This window comes from Camelus dromedarius, chromosome 2 (genome assembly GCF_036321535.1).
Source record: "Camelus dromedarius isolate mCamDro1 chromosome 2, mCamDro1.pat, whole genome shotgun sequence".
Lineage (NCBI taxonomy): Eukaryota > Metazoa > Chordata > Mammalia > Artiodactyla > Camelidae > Camelus > Camelus dromedarius.
The window spans coordinates 113,225,140-113,238,113 of record NC_087437.1 but is presented as its reverse complement, the minus strand read 5'-3'; the positions used below and the strand labels follow the sequence as shown (position 1 = coordinate 113,238,113).

Genomic DNA, 12,974 nt, shown 5'->3' with positions numbered 1-12,974 from the left:
TTTAGACAAAGAGCCCAGTGGGTCAGAGGCTTCTGGCGGTTTTCTTCTGCCTTTGTTGAGCCAGACATTTCTTTTTAGCTTTCTATTTTTAGATCTTATCTGTCATGGCTTTGTGTTCAGAGCTAAACGATGGATCAAAGCAAGAACTCATTGAGCTGTCTTGTTCAAAACACTCTTCCCTATCTTTTTTATTTTCAATTCACTGCCTTGTCACACAGGGATTTAAAGAAGCTGATTTACTTCATCACGCCGATGCAATGAGTCAAACAGAGCAGGTGTTCCTATTACCCCAAGTGACAAATGGGCAAAACAAGAAACAGAATTCAAGTGCTTCAATTCAGGGTTAGCAAATGGATGATTATGGTTACCCACAGAGATTGTACCCCAACACAGCACTCCAGAGCTCGTCCCATTTTACCTTTCACTCATTCTTGCTGCCAAGAGAAACAGAACACTGAACAATCATGGCATTTACTAAAGACAAATCCCTTGACCAATTTTGCAATGCTTAGGACACCTTGAGCATTTTGTGATTTCCAGAATAGTACCAGAGGAGAAAAGGTCTGATCTGCTGTCACAATGCTGGATTTTAATTTAGATACTGTCATTCTCACTTCTTCCTCCCATTTACCTTTCCAGCCCAAATTTCCATGCTCCAGCATTCCATTCAATTCAGCTTAACTCAGCAAGTGTTCACTGAGGCTCTGTCATGCTCAGACACCACCAGCTCATACAGTCTGGTCTATGACTGGTCTATGACTGGTCCAGAAAGGGGTATCCCCCAAATTATGGATAGGAATGTCTAGGAATCCCCTTCCACATGCCTAGCTCTGTGCTGGTCGTAGCAGAGGACTGAAAGGCAAATCCTTTGGTAGAATCTTTTATTGCAGGAGAGCCAACGTGGTCACTGATTCCTGACATGTAGGGTAGAAAATGAAGAGTGGTGAAGTGGACCATGCAAGGATGGATGAAGAGGGTTGGACTGGGCCAAGGGATTGGCCAGGAAACTCTTGTGGTAATAGCTGATGTGGGCTGGCCTGATAGGGGCTTCAGAACTGAGAAGAGAAGAGCAGTCCTGAGAGCACCACAGGCAGAGGGCCGTGGTCAGTGGTGACACCCAGCTGCTGCTGGCATCTGCACAGTGGTCCCCAGCAGGAAGACATCACTTCTGCCAGAAAGTCTTTGTATGTGTTAGTGGTGACATGGGGGAAGTTAGTGAGAGAAAGGACATTTGAGCTCTAATCTGCAAGGTGGGAGAATTTGGACATACATTTGATTGGATGCCCTTCTGGGATGCTACCCAAAGAGGAACTCAGTAAGCAGTGGATTGACCTGACTAATTATCCAAGGAGAAGATTCATCTATTGAGAAAAATCGTAAGGAAAAGGGTCCGAGTCCAGACTAGGACATTACCCAGAATAGGGATTTAGTTTGAAGATCAAGATTGTCATCAAAATCTTTTCACTGTTGACAAATTTTGCACCTAAAGGCATTTTGGAACTGACTTTTCTAAAGATTTCCTTCAAATATATTTCCTCTCATCCTCCTTTGAGTCCTGCCAGACACCACCTCTGATTTCTTCTCTTATTCCTTCAATCCCCATGGAGGACCTGCAGAAATCCACAGGAATCTGGGCTTCCAGGCTGAAGGTCCTGGTTGAAATAACACAGAAACTATGACAATGGCTGTGAATAGCCCCGTTTCTAAAAAGTGACCTTCATGCATTCCCAGAAAGGCTGCCTGCCCTGGTTTTAAATTCAGGCTTGCCAACGTCCTTCCATCTGAGGCACGCTGGCCACAAGAGTGCTTCTGTGTTATCGGGAATTGGAGGTGCACCAAAATAATATCAGACACGCAAGGAAGTGAAGAGATGCTAATCTCATTCCTGCGGCTCCTTGTTCTTTGGCTGAGTAAAACACTCAGCATATTGTTACCTTTGTGATTTTAAATCCACGGCGTTCAAAGGGATTATACATAAGTCAGTGTACACTGGACAGACCGAGTTTAAAAAAAAAACACATAAGGACAATGTTTGTATTCAAATGTCAAACACCGTATGTGTAGATTTAGTGTCCTTTCTAGGCCATAAATAACATTCCAAGCTGTAATTAATTTATCCATGTTCCTATCAGCACAGCATTATTCCAGGACATAAAGGGGTGGAGAGAGGCAGAGCGAGGTAAACCAACACTGTTATTTCTTTGGAAAAAGTTCTCTTAATTAGATCTGTGCTCTTTCCATAACAAGGTGAAAGTTGTGGTTATTTGTCAAAGGCAAGGGCAGCTGTCATGTCTGAATCAGAGGGTCCATATCCAGCCATAGTCTTCTTTGACTGACTCAAGGGTGGCAAAAATTAGTGCAGCTGCCCCCAAGACCTAGGCAGAGGCAGCTTAAATGACTATTTTGATGGACAATCTTGCTGCCCACCCATCAGACAACAAGCAGTGGCAATTTTTGAGCATCATACACTGTAAAGACCAATAGAATTGATGCTAGAGTTGAATTTGTTTTATGGGAGATGCCTTAAATCAACAGTTCCTAACACTGCGGCCAAGAATCGCACCTCTAGGGTTCACCAGTCTGCCGAATTGTAGGTAAAATGTCGCACCTGTGGCATTAGGCTGCGGCAGGGGAAAAGTGTCACTTTTCCCAGATTCCCAAGAAGAATCCTGAAAAATTCAGAACCACTGCTCTACAAGGAGAAACAGAACACAGACAGCTGAAACAGCCAAAAGGCCCTTGCAACACAACACATGAGCAAGGCCAGAACAATTCAATGAGAAAACAAGTTCCCAGGTGTGCAAAGTGAAGGAATGGCCAGAGAAAGGGATTTGCAGAAGCTCTGTCCTGGAATGGAAGGGCCTGGAGCAAATGTAACAAACTGAACTCTTACAGAACCAGGCAGGACATTCCGTAAGTGGGATCTGCTAAGTGTCCTTGTCAGGGAGAATGTGGAGTTTGCATTTTTGTGAGAAGAGGCTGATGTTATCAGCTCCTGCTGTGTGTTGTTCTGCCAAAGATGGGCATGAAGTTTCTAGATCCACTGAGTTTTGTGAGAGAAGTCAAAAATCTAGATATTTCTTACAAGAGCTCTCAATTTTTCTTAATCTGAAAAACTAATTCAAAATTAAAGCAAACAAATGCATGCTATGGCTGGAGGCTCAGAGCTGGCCAGTGTCCCCTAGTCTTAGACCTTTGCTGAAGATCTGGGATTTGAGGACACTCATCAACCTGTAGTTCATAAAGCTGGAAGCAGAGGGCAGACTCCATGGAGAAGGGTCTGAAGCTGGAAAAGATGGGGGATGCACAGAGGATGGGGGCAGCACTGGTGTGGGAGCTCAGGGGAGCAGAGCAGTGGGAAACGAGGTCGGGGAGCTGGAACGGCATGTAGGGCCCCACTCCATCCCTCAGCAGGATGTGGGTGGTTTCTTTTTAAAACAGGAGCAGCTCTCTAGAGAGTTTTAGGAGAATGCCAGGTGAGTGAAGCATTTGGGAAGGATGCCTCTTGTGTGCAGGACCCCCAGGCAAAGAGGAATCCCAGGGGGAAACTTGAAGCACACCTCCTGTGACTAAGCAAATCAGGTGGGAGATACAGGCCAAGGAAGGAGGACAGAAAATGGGAGAGCACCGAATGGCCAGCAGAGAAGACACGGACATGTCCGGCCATCTCTGTTGGATGGTGATGGGACTGGGGTAGCCCTGGGGGAAGCCTGGGCAGCGAGGTGGGGCTCTCTCCTCCCAGTCTGCACCTCCTCACCTGTCACCGCGGGCAGGATAGGGATTTCAGTGCCCTTCACCCTTGGCCTTCTGGTGGGAAGGACGTATTGTAATTTCAGCATCTTATGGCTCCCGGATTATGCTCTGCGGCTGCTCAAGAGAGGTTGCTGGCTTTGGAGGCGTTTCTCACTGAGAAGTGAGAGTCACCCACGGGGATAGAGAAGCCAAGCTTCCAACAAGGCTCTCTCTTTGTAGTTTTACTTACAATAACTAAAATATAAATGTCTCAAAATAGAAGAGTGGTTTCATTACGGTACATGTGATAGAATATTCTACATACTGGAATATTATATGCGGTCATTAAGACAACATTTACAACCCCCCTTGTAGCAACAGGGGGTCCCTGTAGTATAATACGTGAAAAAAATAGGGTCTTGCGATGCATAAAGCTTTTCTACAGTTCAGATCTCCTCCACAGAATAGATTTTACATGGTGTAAGTCCACATCAAGGCTATGGACGTTTTAGGACTTTCCGAAGTGGCTGCGTGGGTTTAGACTAGCACCCACCGTGCAGGGGGGTGCCAGCTCCGCCTGTGCCATCTGGGCTGAGTCCTAGACCAATGCCACACCCCGTGGATCCCCTCGAGAGCCTTCACTGGTCTCCTTCCCCAAGAGAACACCAAGGCAGAGGTCCCAGGAGAAGCGACTGGCCGGGGAAGACTGTGGGGGCCTCAGAAAATCTCTTCTATCTCTAGGTCAGGACTCTAATTTCTCTGCTCCTGCCTGCAGACCGCAAGCCTGGACCTAATTCCCCAGCGCTTTCACGGGTCTGTCATTTGGGAATTGCTCTCTTGGCCCCCAAGCTGGTGAACAGCTGCTGTCAAATTTGTCTCCAGTTCACTCTGGCCATCGTGCAGTTTGCCCCTGGCTACCCGAAAGGCTGTTCCCACGGCCCCAAGGACTTAGGAACAGGGTCCCCAAATCGTGGGTGGCTCCACAGACTGCCACTGCACACTGGGACCTTCACTTGTCTGGTCCACAGCTGTACCCCCAGCTTGGCAGTCAGGAAGTGCTCAGTAAATGCTTTCCGAATAGATGCATGGCCGCTTCTAGGGTTCAGGGTGCAGCTAAAAGGAGTCGGCTGGGGTTCTGGGCATCTTTGAAATTATTGCTTGGAGCTGTTTGAAGGGGTGTTTGGCTAATCTCTGGCTGAAGGTGGGGGGTCTCCAGGCCTCTGTGGACGCTTGGTCACAGCGGCTTCTTGCCTGCCAACCCCAGACTCCCACAGGCGGGTGGATCTGGCTGTCTGGCTGGCTGGCTGGCTGGCGGTTCCAACACGGCCTCTCTGCGGGCTCTGCACCTACCCCGCGCGCTTTCGCCTCCCGGACGCCGGTGCGAAAGGTCGGTGTGGGCGGGGGCTGGCCCGGCGTGGCCTGGGGACCGCGGGCTCGGCGGGGACGGGGCGGGGCGCCCTCTGGCTCCCGAGGCCCCGCCCGCCCGCCAGCCCCCCAGCTCCCCCCCCCCTCACCCCCGCGCACTGGCCCCCGGAGCGCGCCGCCCGGGGCGCGGCTGTCGGCGCCCTGCGCTCGGCCGGCGTGGACTGCGCTGCGCTCCCGGCTCCTTCGGCGCCCCGGCCCCGGTAAGTCAAGGGCTCCTGCCTCCCGGCTCCTCGCCCGGCCTGCGGCTCCCCAGTCTGGCGACCCTGAGGGGGCTCCGGGGACCCGGTCCCAGCCCCCGGGCCACAGAGGGTGCCCCCAGGCCGGAGGCGACGGAATAGATGGCTCGCCCTGAAGCCTCCTTTCCCTCTGCCCTGTTCACGCGCCTAGAACTCATGCCCCCAAATAACGACATTTCCCCATTGTGATTAAATTACAGTCGTTCTTGTAGAAAATCAGGGAAATACCTAAAAACATCCAAAGAAAACTAAACCTCCCTCCCCTCGCCCAGGATCCCGTCCCCACCTGGTTTCAGAGACCTCCAGTTCGGGCAATGCTTGCATACACACATGGCCTCAAAGGGAACTTTTTTTCTTTCTTTTTTTTCTGCGGGAGTCGGGGGACAAGAAAGGTTCTTGGGCTTGGCATCTCCCCCGGGGAAGAGGCATGGGATGCAGGGCACATTGCTGGTGTCTCATCTCGATTGCAGTAATTGGGGAAAGTGTGGAACTTTTGGAAGAAAGCTGAGCCAGTAGCAGTCATGTGCCATGTGGGAGTCTATCACATGTTACCCCCTCCCCCCCCGCCCCCTTTTCCAGATTGCTATTTGTGACCTGAGTCCACTTTTAGGTTGAGAAGGAGCTTCCAGCTCCATTAAAGAAGGGCCTTGTCTGTAACCACAGCTGTCACTTATGGTCCCAGCGGTGGGGAACTTTGCTGGGATCACACAGCAGCTTTAACTCATGTGTGAGGAGTGAATTGTCAAGAAGTTCCTTGATTCTCATCTGTGGGCTTCTAACCGGGTGGGGGGAGCGGCCACCCCCTCTGCTTGCTCTGCTCGGTTTCCTGCTCCCGTGAGAGATGAGCTGAGGACGGATCTGAGGAAGGCATTCTCAGTGTCCAGAATATTCAGTTCCGATATGTCTTGTTTTGGACAGGTTATTAGAAGTGGATTGTTTTGAAAACAAAGCGCACTGTGAGGACATCAAAGGAGACTCACTCCTGTCATCTTAAGTCTCTGAAGGTGGAGCTGGTAAGACAGTTTGTGTGGTTCGTGCTTCTGGTGGCTGAATGGGACATTTGCTCATTCACGCATGCATGTCTGAGTCCTGTGAATATTTACTGTGCTCCTACCATATACCAGACACCGTTCTGGTCTTTGGGATACATGGGAACTGCCCAAGCAAAGATCTCTGCCCTCAATAGCTTACAGAAGCTTATTGTTTGGGAAGACAAACAATAAACAATGAACATAATAAACAAGAAAACTGCACTATATCAGCAGGTGGTAAGTACTCTGGAAAAAGGGACAGCAAGATAAGGGTGATGAGTAGGGAGGAGGGATGAAAACTATGCTGTATTATTAGCAATTACTCATGGCCTTAAACCTTTTTAGAAATAAGGTGGGATGCAGACATATATAACTATATTAATAGTATAAATTTTAAAATACAAAATAAATAATGTTAATAAAATAAACACGAAAATAATTTCAATGTTATTATACTACATTAGAGAGGTTTTCATTTGGTTGCCCACTGAGCTCTTTCCAGAGCGTCTTACACTTTATTATTTCCTCTCACAGTCACATTGTAGTTGAATTGAATTTAATGCTTTGCATCCTTGTTCAACTCAGCAACCCCTTATGGAATCATTCTGGGTGCTGGAGTGGGGATAAGGTGAGCAAAACACCTCTTCTCGAGCTTCTGGAAGGAAGTGTACAGACAAGCGCACAGATGATATGAGCGGCTCAAAGGAGGGGAGGGGAGGGGACATCTGGTAGGGGCTTCGTATCCAGGTTGGCATAGGAGCCCGCTTTTGGAAGACCAGTAGGATTTTAGCAAGCAAACATGGTGGCTGTGCCCCTGTTGCAGAGAGAGCATCAAAAGCAAGAGATACGGAAGTTGTGGGCTTATTCCATGCCTCCCAAAACTCTGTGGTATAGTCAGGGGAGGTTCCATTTTTCCCAGTTTTCAGATGAGGAAACTGAGGCTCCCCAAATTCATTTAATTTGCTGAAGGTGAGTTTCTTCCTTCTGTGGGACTTCAGCTACCCTGCTGGAGTCTGGAAACCCTCCACGCCAACATGCTTGTACTTTTTCCCATGTTGAGTTTGACCAGGTCCCTTTCCTCGGCTCCCTGGTTCACATTTCTGTCCTTCACATCCCAAAGCTCCTCTCGGTCACATGCAGAGAGGTCTGGGAAGCTCTTGGTCCTGTGACCAGACTCAAGAGCCCCACCCCACATCCAGCAGGGAGGCGACAGAAAGCCCTTTTCAGATCTGTGAGGACAGCCGGATGCTGTGCTTCTGCACCAGTTTCACCCTGAGTTTTGGAGGCCCCGCCGCCTAGTGACTCCCCTCTCGGGACAGAGGAAGGTGCGAAGCCCAAGGCAAAGGCAGCTGCCTGCCTGGGAGGGTCTGGGTCCCACTGGCTTCTTCTCTGCTAGGAGGTAAATACATCTCCAGAATTTGGAGCTAGTGCTGTGATAAAGATGAAAACAGTTGACAGTTATTTCCAAAGAAAATTGGCTCATAGAATTTTTGACAGTAAGATTATAGTCACCCAAATTAAGCTTATCCATAATTGTTCCTACTGCAATTCTGCTTCAAGACTGGATGCTCTTTTAGGGATACTTAAGGAATGCTGTTAAGAATGACAGGCATGTCGTCCCTATCCCACCTGGGTAAGTGAGCTCAGGTCCCAGAGAGCCCCGTGGCTTGTCTAGGGCTAAGCCAGGGCTGGAACTCAGATCCTTGAGCTGGAGATCAGACATTCCGCCTTCCCCGACTTGCCCCCAGAATCTTTCCCTCTCAAAAGAGAGGCTGGAGTCAGCCACAAAAACCTTCCTCTTTCTGTAAGCACATAGAACGAATGGGGAGGGGGGGTGCAGTACTAGGAAATCTGTTCTAAAAGCCTCCAGGCTCTTATCAGCGCTGATAGGAGCCGGAGCTGGAACACGTAGGGAAATGCAGGAGGGCAGTGTGTGCCGGGAAGGGGGTGACATCACCCGCTGCCCCCCTCCTCTGGGTGCGCGGGGGTGCTTGCAGAACCCCGGGGCACTGGAGGCCCAGTTGGCCTCCATTTGTGGCTGTTCAGCTCAGCTCAGCTGCCCAGAGCCCCAGATTCTGAGTGGTTCTCAGTAGGCCAGCAGCTCTCGGTTTAAACTTTAAAGAAAAAAAAATTACACTAACTTTGATTAGGAGCAGTGTCTATGTCTCATGAAGGCTCAAACAGGCAGAAGCAGAAACTTCTAGAACACCCCACCCCTTCTTTCTGAGCATCAAACTGGTTGTGTTTGGAGCTGAACCTTCCTGGTTCCTGCTGTTTCTGCCTCCTTCAGCTCCCTATTCATCCTGGAAGCTACAAAAAGCTGTGATTCTCCCCGGTCGGGGAGAGGGGTCCTCTGATGGCAGATTTAGGTCAGAAACCAGCCCCCAGTTGGGTAGACCCAGTTTCACCTGATACAAGTGGCCAGCTCCTCCGTTCCTTTGAGCCCAAATAATCTGCCTTCTCTCTGCAAGGTCCTGGGAATTCCCTTTTCTGTGTTAATAAAATGTGAGTCCATGGCTAAAAGATTAACATTTAGATGTATTTTGATAGAAGTCATGACCTTGGGCAAGTCAGCTCACCTCCAGGGGACTCAGTTGTCTACCAAGTTAAGACTGTTGGATCAGCTGGTCTCCAAACCCATTTGAGTCCCACAGTCTTAAACTGTGGCCAGGGGGCAATGCTTTGGCATTATAATGGATGTGAAATTGGAGAACGAAAGTTAAGCCCCCAGTGTTCATGTAGGTTGAGTCCTGTGTCATTTACACCGTGCTGGCCATTACAGGATGTTGCCAAACTCATTTTGTGGCTCATTTGGCAAAAATATCACGTGACCCAGCATGCAGGCCTTGGGGGCACAGAAGGCATTTAGCAAAAGCAGTATAATCAATTAAGTGTAAAGTAAGAAAAAGATTTTTCTTTAAAAATGCAGAGTTGTTATGTGAAAGGCCGTTCATTAACTTGGCTTTTCTGGTCCAGTATGAAGCTCCGACATGCTCATCAAAACTGAAGGTGCCAGCGTGAGCTAGGGTGGGGGGAGCTGAGGTCACGGGGGTGGCTTGAGAATTTCTCTCTGCACCTTCTCTTCACATTACATCAGGGATGTGCAAGACTGAAAAATAAAATCCGAAAAGCAAACAAGATTTGAAAATTATGCTATGAAACTATTACTTCTCTTCTTCAAAGTTCCTCCGGTTCCCTTGCGGCGCAAAAGACTGACTGGTCTATTTCCTGAGGGTCAAGACCATGGCTCTGTGGTTCTCAGTCGACGCTACCAAGTAAGATCACTTGGGAAGCTTCTAAAAGTCCCAGTGCCAGACAGGGACCCAGACCAAGGGTCTCCCTCTTCTTCTAAGGCCACGGTCCTCTCAGATTAAGGCTTTAGCTTTCTGACCTCATGTAACCTTAATTCCCTCCTAAAGACCCTGCCTCCAGCTACATCACAGTAGGGGTTAGGGCTTGAACGCGTGAATTGGGGGAGGACACAATTTGGTCCACAGCACATACACTGAAATGCACCCATTCGACACAATGTGTGTATTAAGGGAGCTCGTTCTGGTGATCACCTGTGGAATTAAGGGCTGGGAGTGGGGAACAGAAATAAAGGTGAATCAACTGATCAGCTGCTCGATCAAGAGAGGAGACTGTGCAGGTCCGCGGGGGCACACACCATGACTGATGTGACTGGTAGGGTACCTCTCTCATTGAGATTTTCTTTTAAATTGTGTGCCCATGTGTGTGTGCATGTGTGTCTGCGTGAGGGGGAAGGACAGTACATATTTTTTGACTTAGGTTGCGCTTTTCTTTTAGAAGGTTTTCCTGGGGGAGCTCCCTGTCCAGCACTGAAACCCTGAAGGCCAGGATGATCCTGCCCAATGCCACAGCCGTGACGCCCTTTCTGACCACGCTGTGGCAAGGGACAGTTCAACAGGGCAGCAATTCATCCGGCCTGGCCCGCAGGGCCCCCGGTCATGATGACAGCAGGCTGGCCGCCCTCTACATCCTCATGGTGCTTGGCTTTTTCGGCTTCTTCACGCTGGGCATCATGCTGAGTTACATCCGCTCCAAGAAACTGGAGCACTCCCGAGACCCATTCAACGTGTACATCGAGTCTGACGCCTGGCAGGAGAAGGACAAGGCGTACTTCCAGGAGCGGATTCTGGAGAGCTGCAGGGCGTGCTACGTCGTTGAAAACCAGCTGGCTGCCGAACGACCCAATGCATACCTTCCCGAGAGGAAGCCTTCGTTGTGACCCGCCACAACTGGTTTAAACTAGACCGAGTCTCCCTGATGATCTGGTTTTTCTAATCACAAGGTCCTTGTACTCTTTATCATATGGATGTAATTGGTTTTTTTTTTTTCTATTGTAAGGGGTGAGGGGTGGATTAACAACACTATATTTCTAGAAATTACATTCCTCCTCTAACCGACTGTCAGCAGTTCTCCGGTGTCTGTGTCTGCCTTGTCAATTCCAGCAGCATCCCTAGGCCGTGGCCTCTGAGACTAAGAGCTGTGTCTCCCAGACTCCCTTGCAGCTGGCGAGGTCACACGACAAAGTTCTGGCCGGTAGAACTGGAGTGATGTGCGCAGTTTCCGAGTGATCCTTGAGAAAGAAAGGATGTTCCTCGACTCCCCTTCCTCTCTTCCCAGTGGGACTGGGTGAGGTGTGAGCCAGCCCTGGCTCTGGAAAAGGACAGTGTATTCACAGAGTGCAAAGCAGCAAGAGGCTAGGTCCTTGGGCAATGACATGGGGCGTCCACCATGGGGCAGCTACCAGCTCAGGCTTTATAGGAAAGAGACACTAATTTCGATCTTCCTTAAGCCACTGTTATGTTGGCTTTAACAGCAGCAGAATCAATATCCTAACTTATACGCCTACCTTATGAAACTAAGACCGAAGACATAATGTTCCCATCTTTGTCACAAGCACACTTCCCCACTGGTTACAGGACAAGACTTACTCTCCCTTTTCACTTCTATCCTCACTCCTGTGGCTCAGTTCTCTTCCTGCTTTCCTGCCTCCCACTCCTCCCTTATGCCCACCCTTCCTCACACACACCTCCCCTCGCCCGCAGACACACATTCACATGCACAGCCACACACATGCACGCAGACACACAGATGCACAAGGACACACACGCGCACTTCCTACTCACACAGCCTAATCTCCGTCCTACAGGACTGAGATGCAGGGGAAAAAAAAAATCCCACTTCAGAATGTGAACCAAGGGGAAGGGGCTCAGTTATCATGGTGGGAAGGAGGGCTGCCCTCCCTGCCCTCAGGAGCCCAGGGGAAGGCCTGGGTGTGGGCTGATGTCAACACACAAGGTGAGGTGCCTGTTGTGGTTGAAACCTGTCCCCCCAAAAGATACCTTCAAGTCCTAACCCCAGTACCTGTGAGTGCCACCTTTTCTGGAAATAAGGTCCTTGCAGATGTGATCAAGGAAGGTAAGGTCCTAGGGGTGGGCCCTAACCCGATATGACTGATGTCCTGACGAAAAGAGGCGATTTGGGCAGAGACTGGAGTGATGCAGCTGCCAATCAAGGACCACCAAGGGATGATGGCTACCACTAGGAGCTGGGGGAGGCAGGAGCGAGTCTCCCTGACAGCTTTCAGAAGAAGCATGGCCCCATGACACCACAGTTTCAAATTTCTGGTGCCCAGAACTGTAAGATGAAGGGTTTCTATTGCTTGAAGCCGCTCAGGTTGGGCTACTTTGTTCCAGCAGCCACGGGGAGCTCAGTCAGTGCCTCTCCCCCTATCCCCCCCACCCCCAACAGCACTTTCCTCCAGTCCCTTCTCCTCCGGAGACAGAGGTCCCCTTGGAAGCTTCCCTCCTTGCTGAGAGGTGGGAAGGGGATTCAGGGGTAGGTGTGGACGGTACCAGGGGACGTGCTCACAGCAGTGGAAGAAGCCTCATGAGCCTGGCCTGTCCTGAGAAACCACGGAGGACGCGGACCCTTGGTCTCCGCCCTCTTCCCCGGCTGCTCCGGGTCGTCTGCACCGTCCTGAACACAGTCCTGCTGGGGCATTCCTGAAGCGGGTGGAATACTTAAATAAAACATCCTTGTTAGAAAATGGCACAGAATATAAATTAACAGCAGCAGGTAAGCATCACTGGCCATCCTCCAGTCCTTGCTTCACATGACGGACAGGGGTGCCTCTGCGGGCTTGGAGGCAGGGTTCCTGATGGGCCATCTCTGGGGCAGAAGCCTGGCAGGGGTTCCCACAGTCCTCGAGACATGTGATTCTTTGGGTCAGAGCCCTTTGGAAATCTAATGAAAGCAAATGACACTCCCCCAGCTCCCAAATTGCACACAGACACAGCATTTTGCCCACCATCTTGGACGTTCCTGGGCCACCTGAAAATCCGTTCTTGGTTCTAAGCCCACCTGTGACTGCTGGCATCTCCTGGCCCCATGTGACTTCCCTGCTGGGACAGACACAGATGGCCCCTAGTGAAGGAACGCAGGCCGACGGCTGGGTTTGGAGAGGGACCCAGAGCGCACGTGGTCTGCAATGTGAGTCGCAGCGGCGGGCCGCTGGGGTATT

General features: G+C 50.2%; 1 protein-coding gene across 3 annotated transcripts; it reads left to right on the top strand.

Moving 5' to 3' along the window:
• The first annotated feature begins 5,275 nt into the window (after positions 1–5,275).
• On the top strand, positions 5,276–10,852 carry KCNE1 (potassium voltage-gated channel subfamily E regulatory subunit 1). 3 transcript variants are annotated; one of them, XM_031459281.2, is made up of 3 exons: positions 5,276–5,357; positions 6,312–6,406; positions 10,235–10,852. In XM_031459281.2, the coding sequence occupies exon 3, from the start codon at positions 10,284–10,286 to the stop codon at positions 10,671–10,673; it is 390 nt and encodes a 129-aa protein (XP_031315141.1). In that variant the 5' UTR covers positions 5,276–5,357; positions 6,312–6,406; positions 10,235–10,283; the 3' UTR covers positions 10,674–10,852. The 3 variants fall into 3 exon arrangements, with proteins under 3 accessions (XP_031315141.1, XP_031315140.1, XP_064331745.1); XM_031459280.2 differs by having other exon boundaries at positions 10,232–10,852; XM_064475675.1 differs by lacking the exon at positions 5,276–5,357 and adding an exon at positions 6,018–6,120 and having other exon boundaries at positions 10,232–10,852.
• The last annotated feature ends 2,122 nt before the right edge of the window (positions 10,853–12,974 follow it).

Coding starts and splice junctions, on each gene's coding strand:
- KCNE1 (XM_031459281.2), top strand. CDS start 10,284: ATGATCCTGCCCAATGCCACAGCCGTGACGCCCTTTCTGACCACGCTG.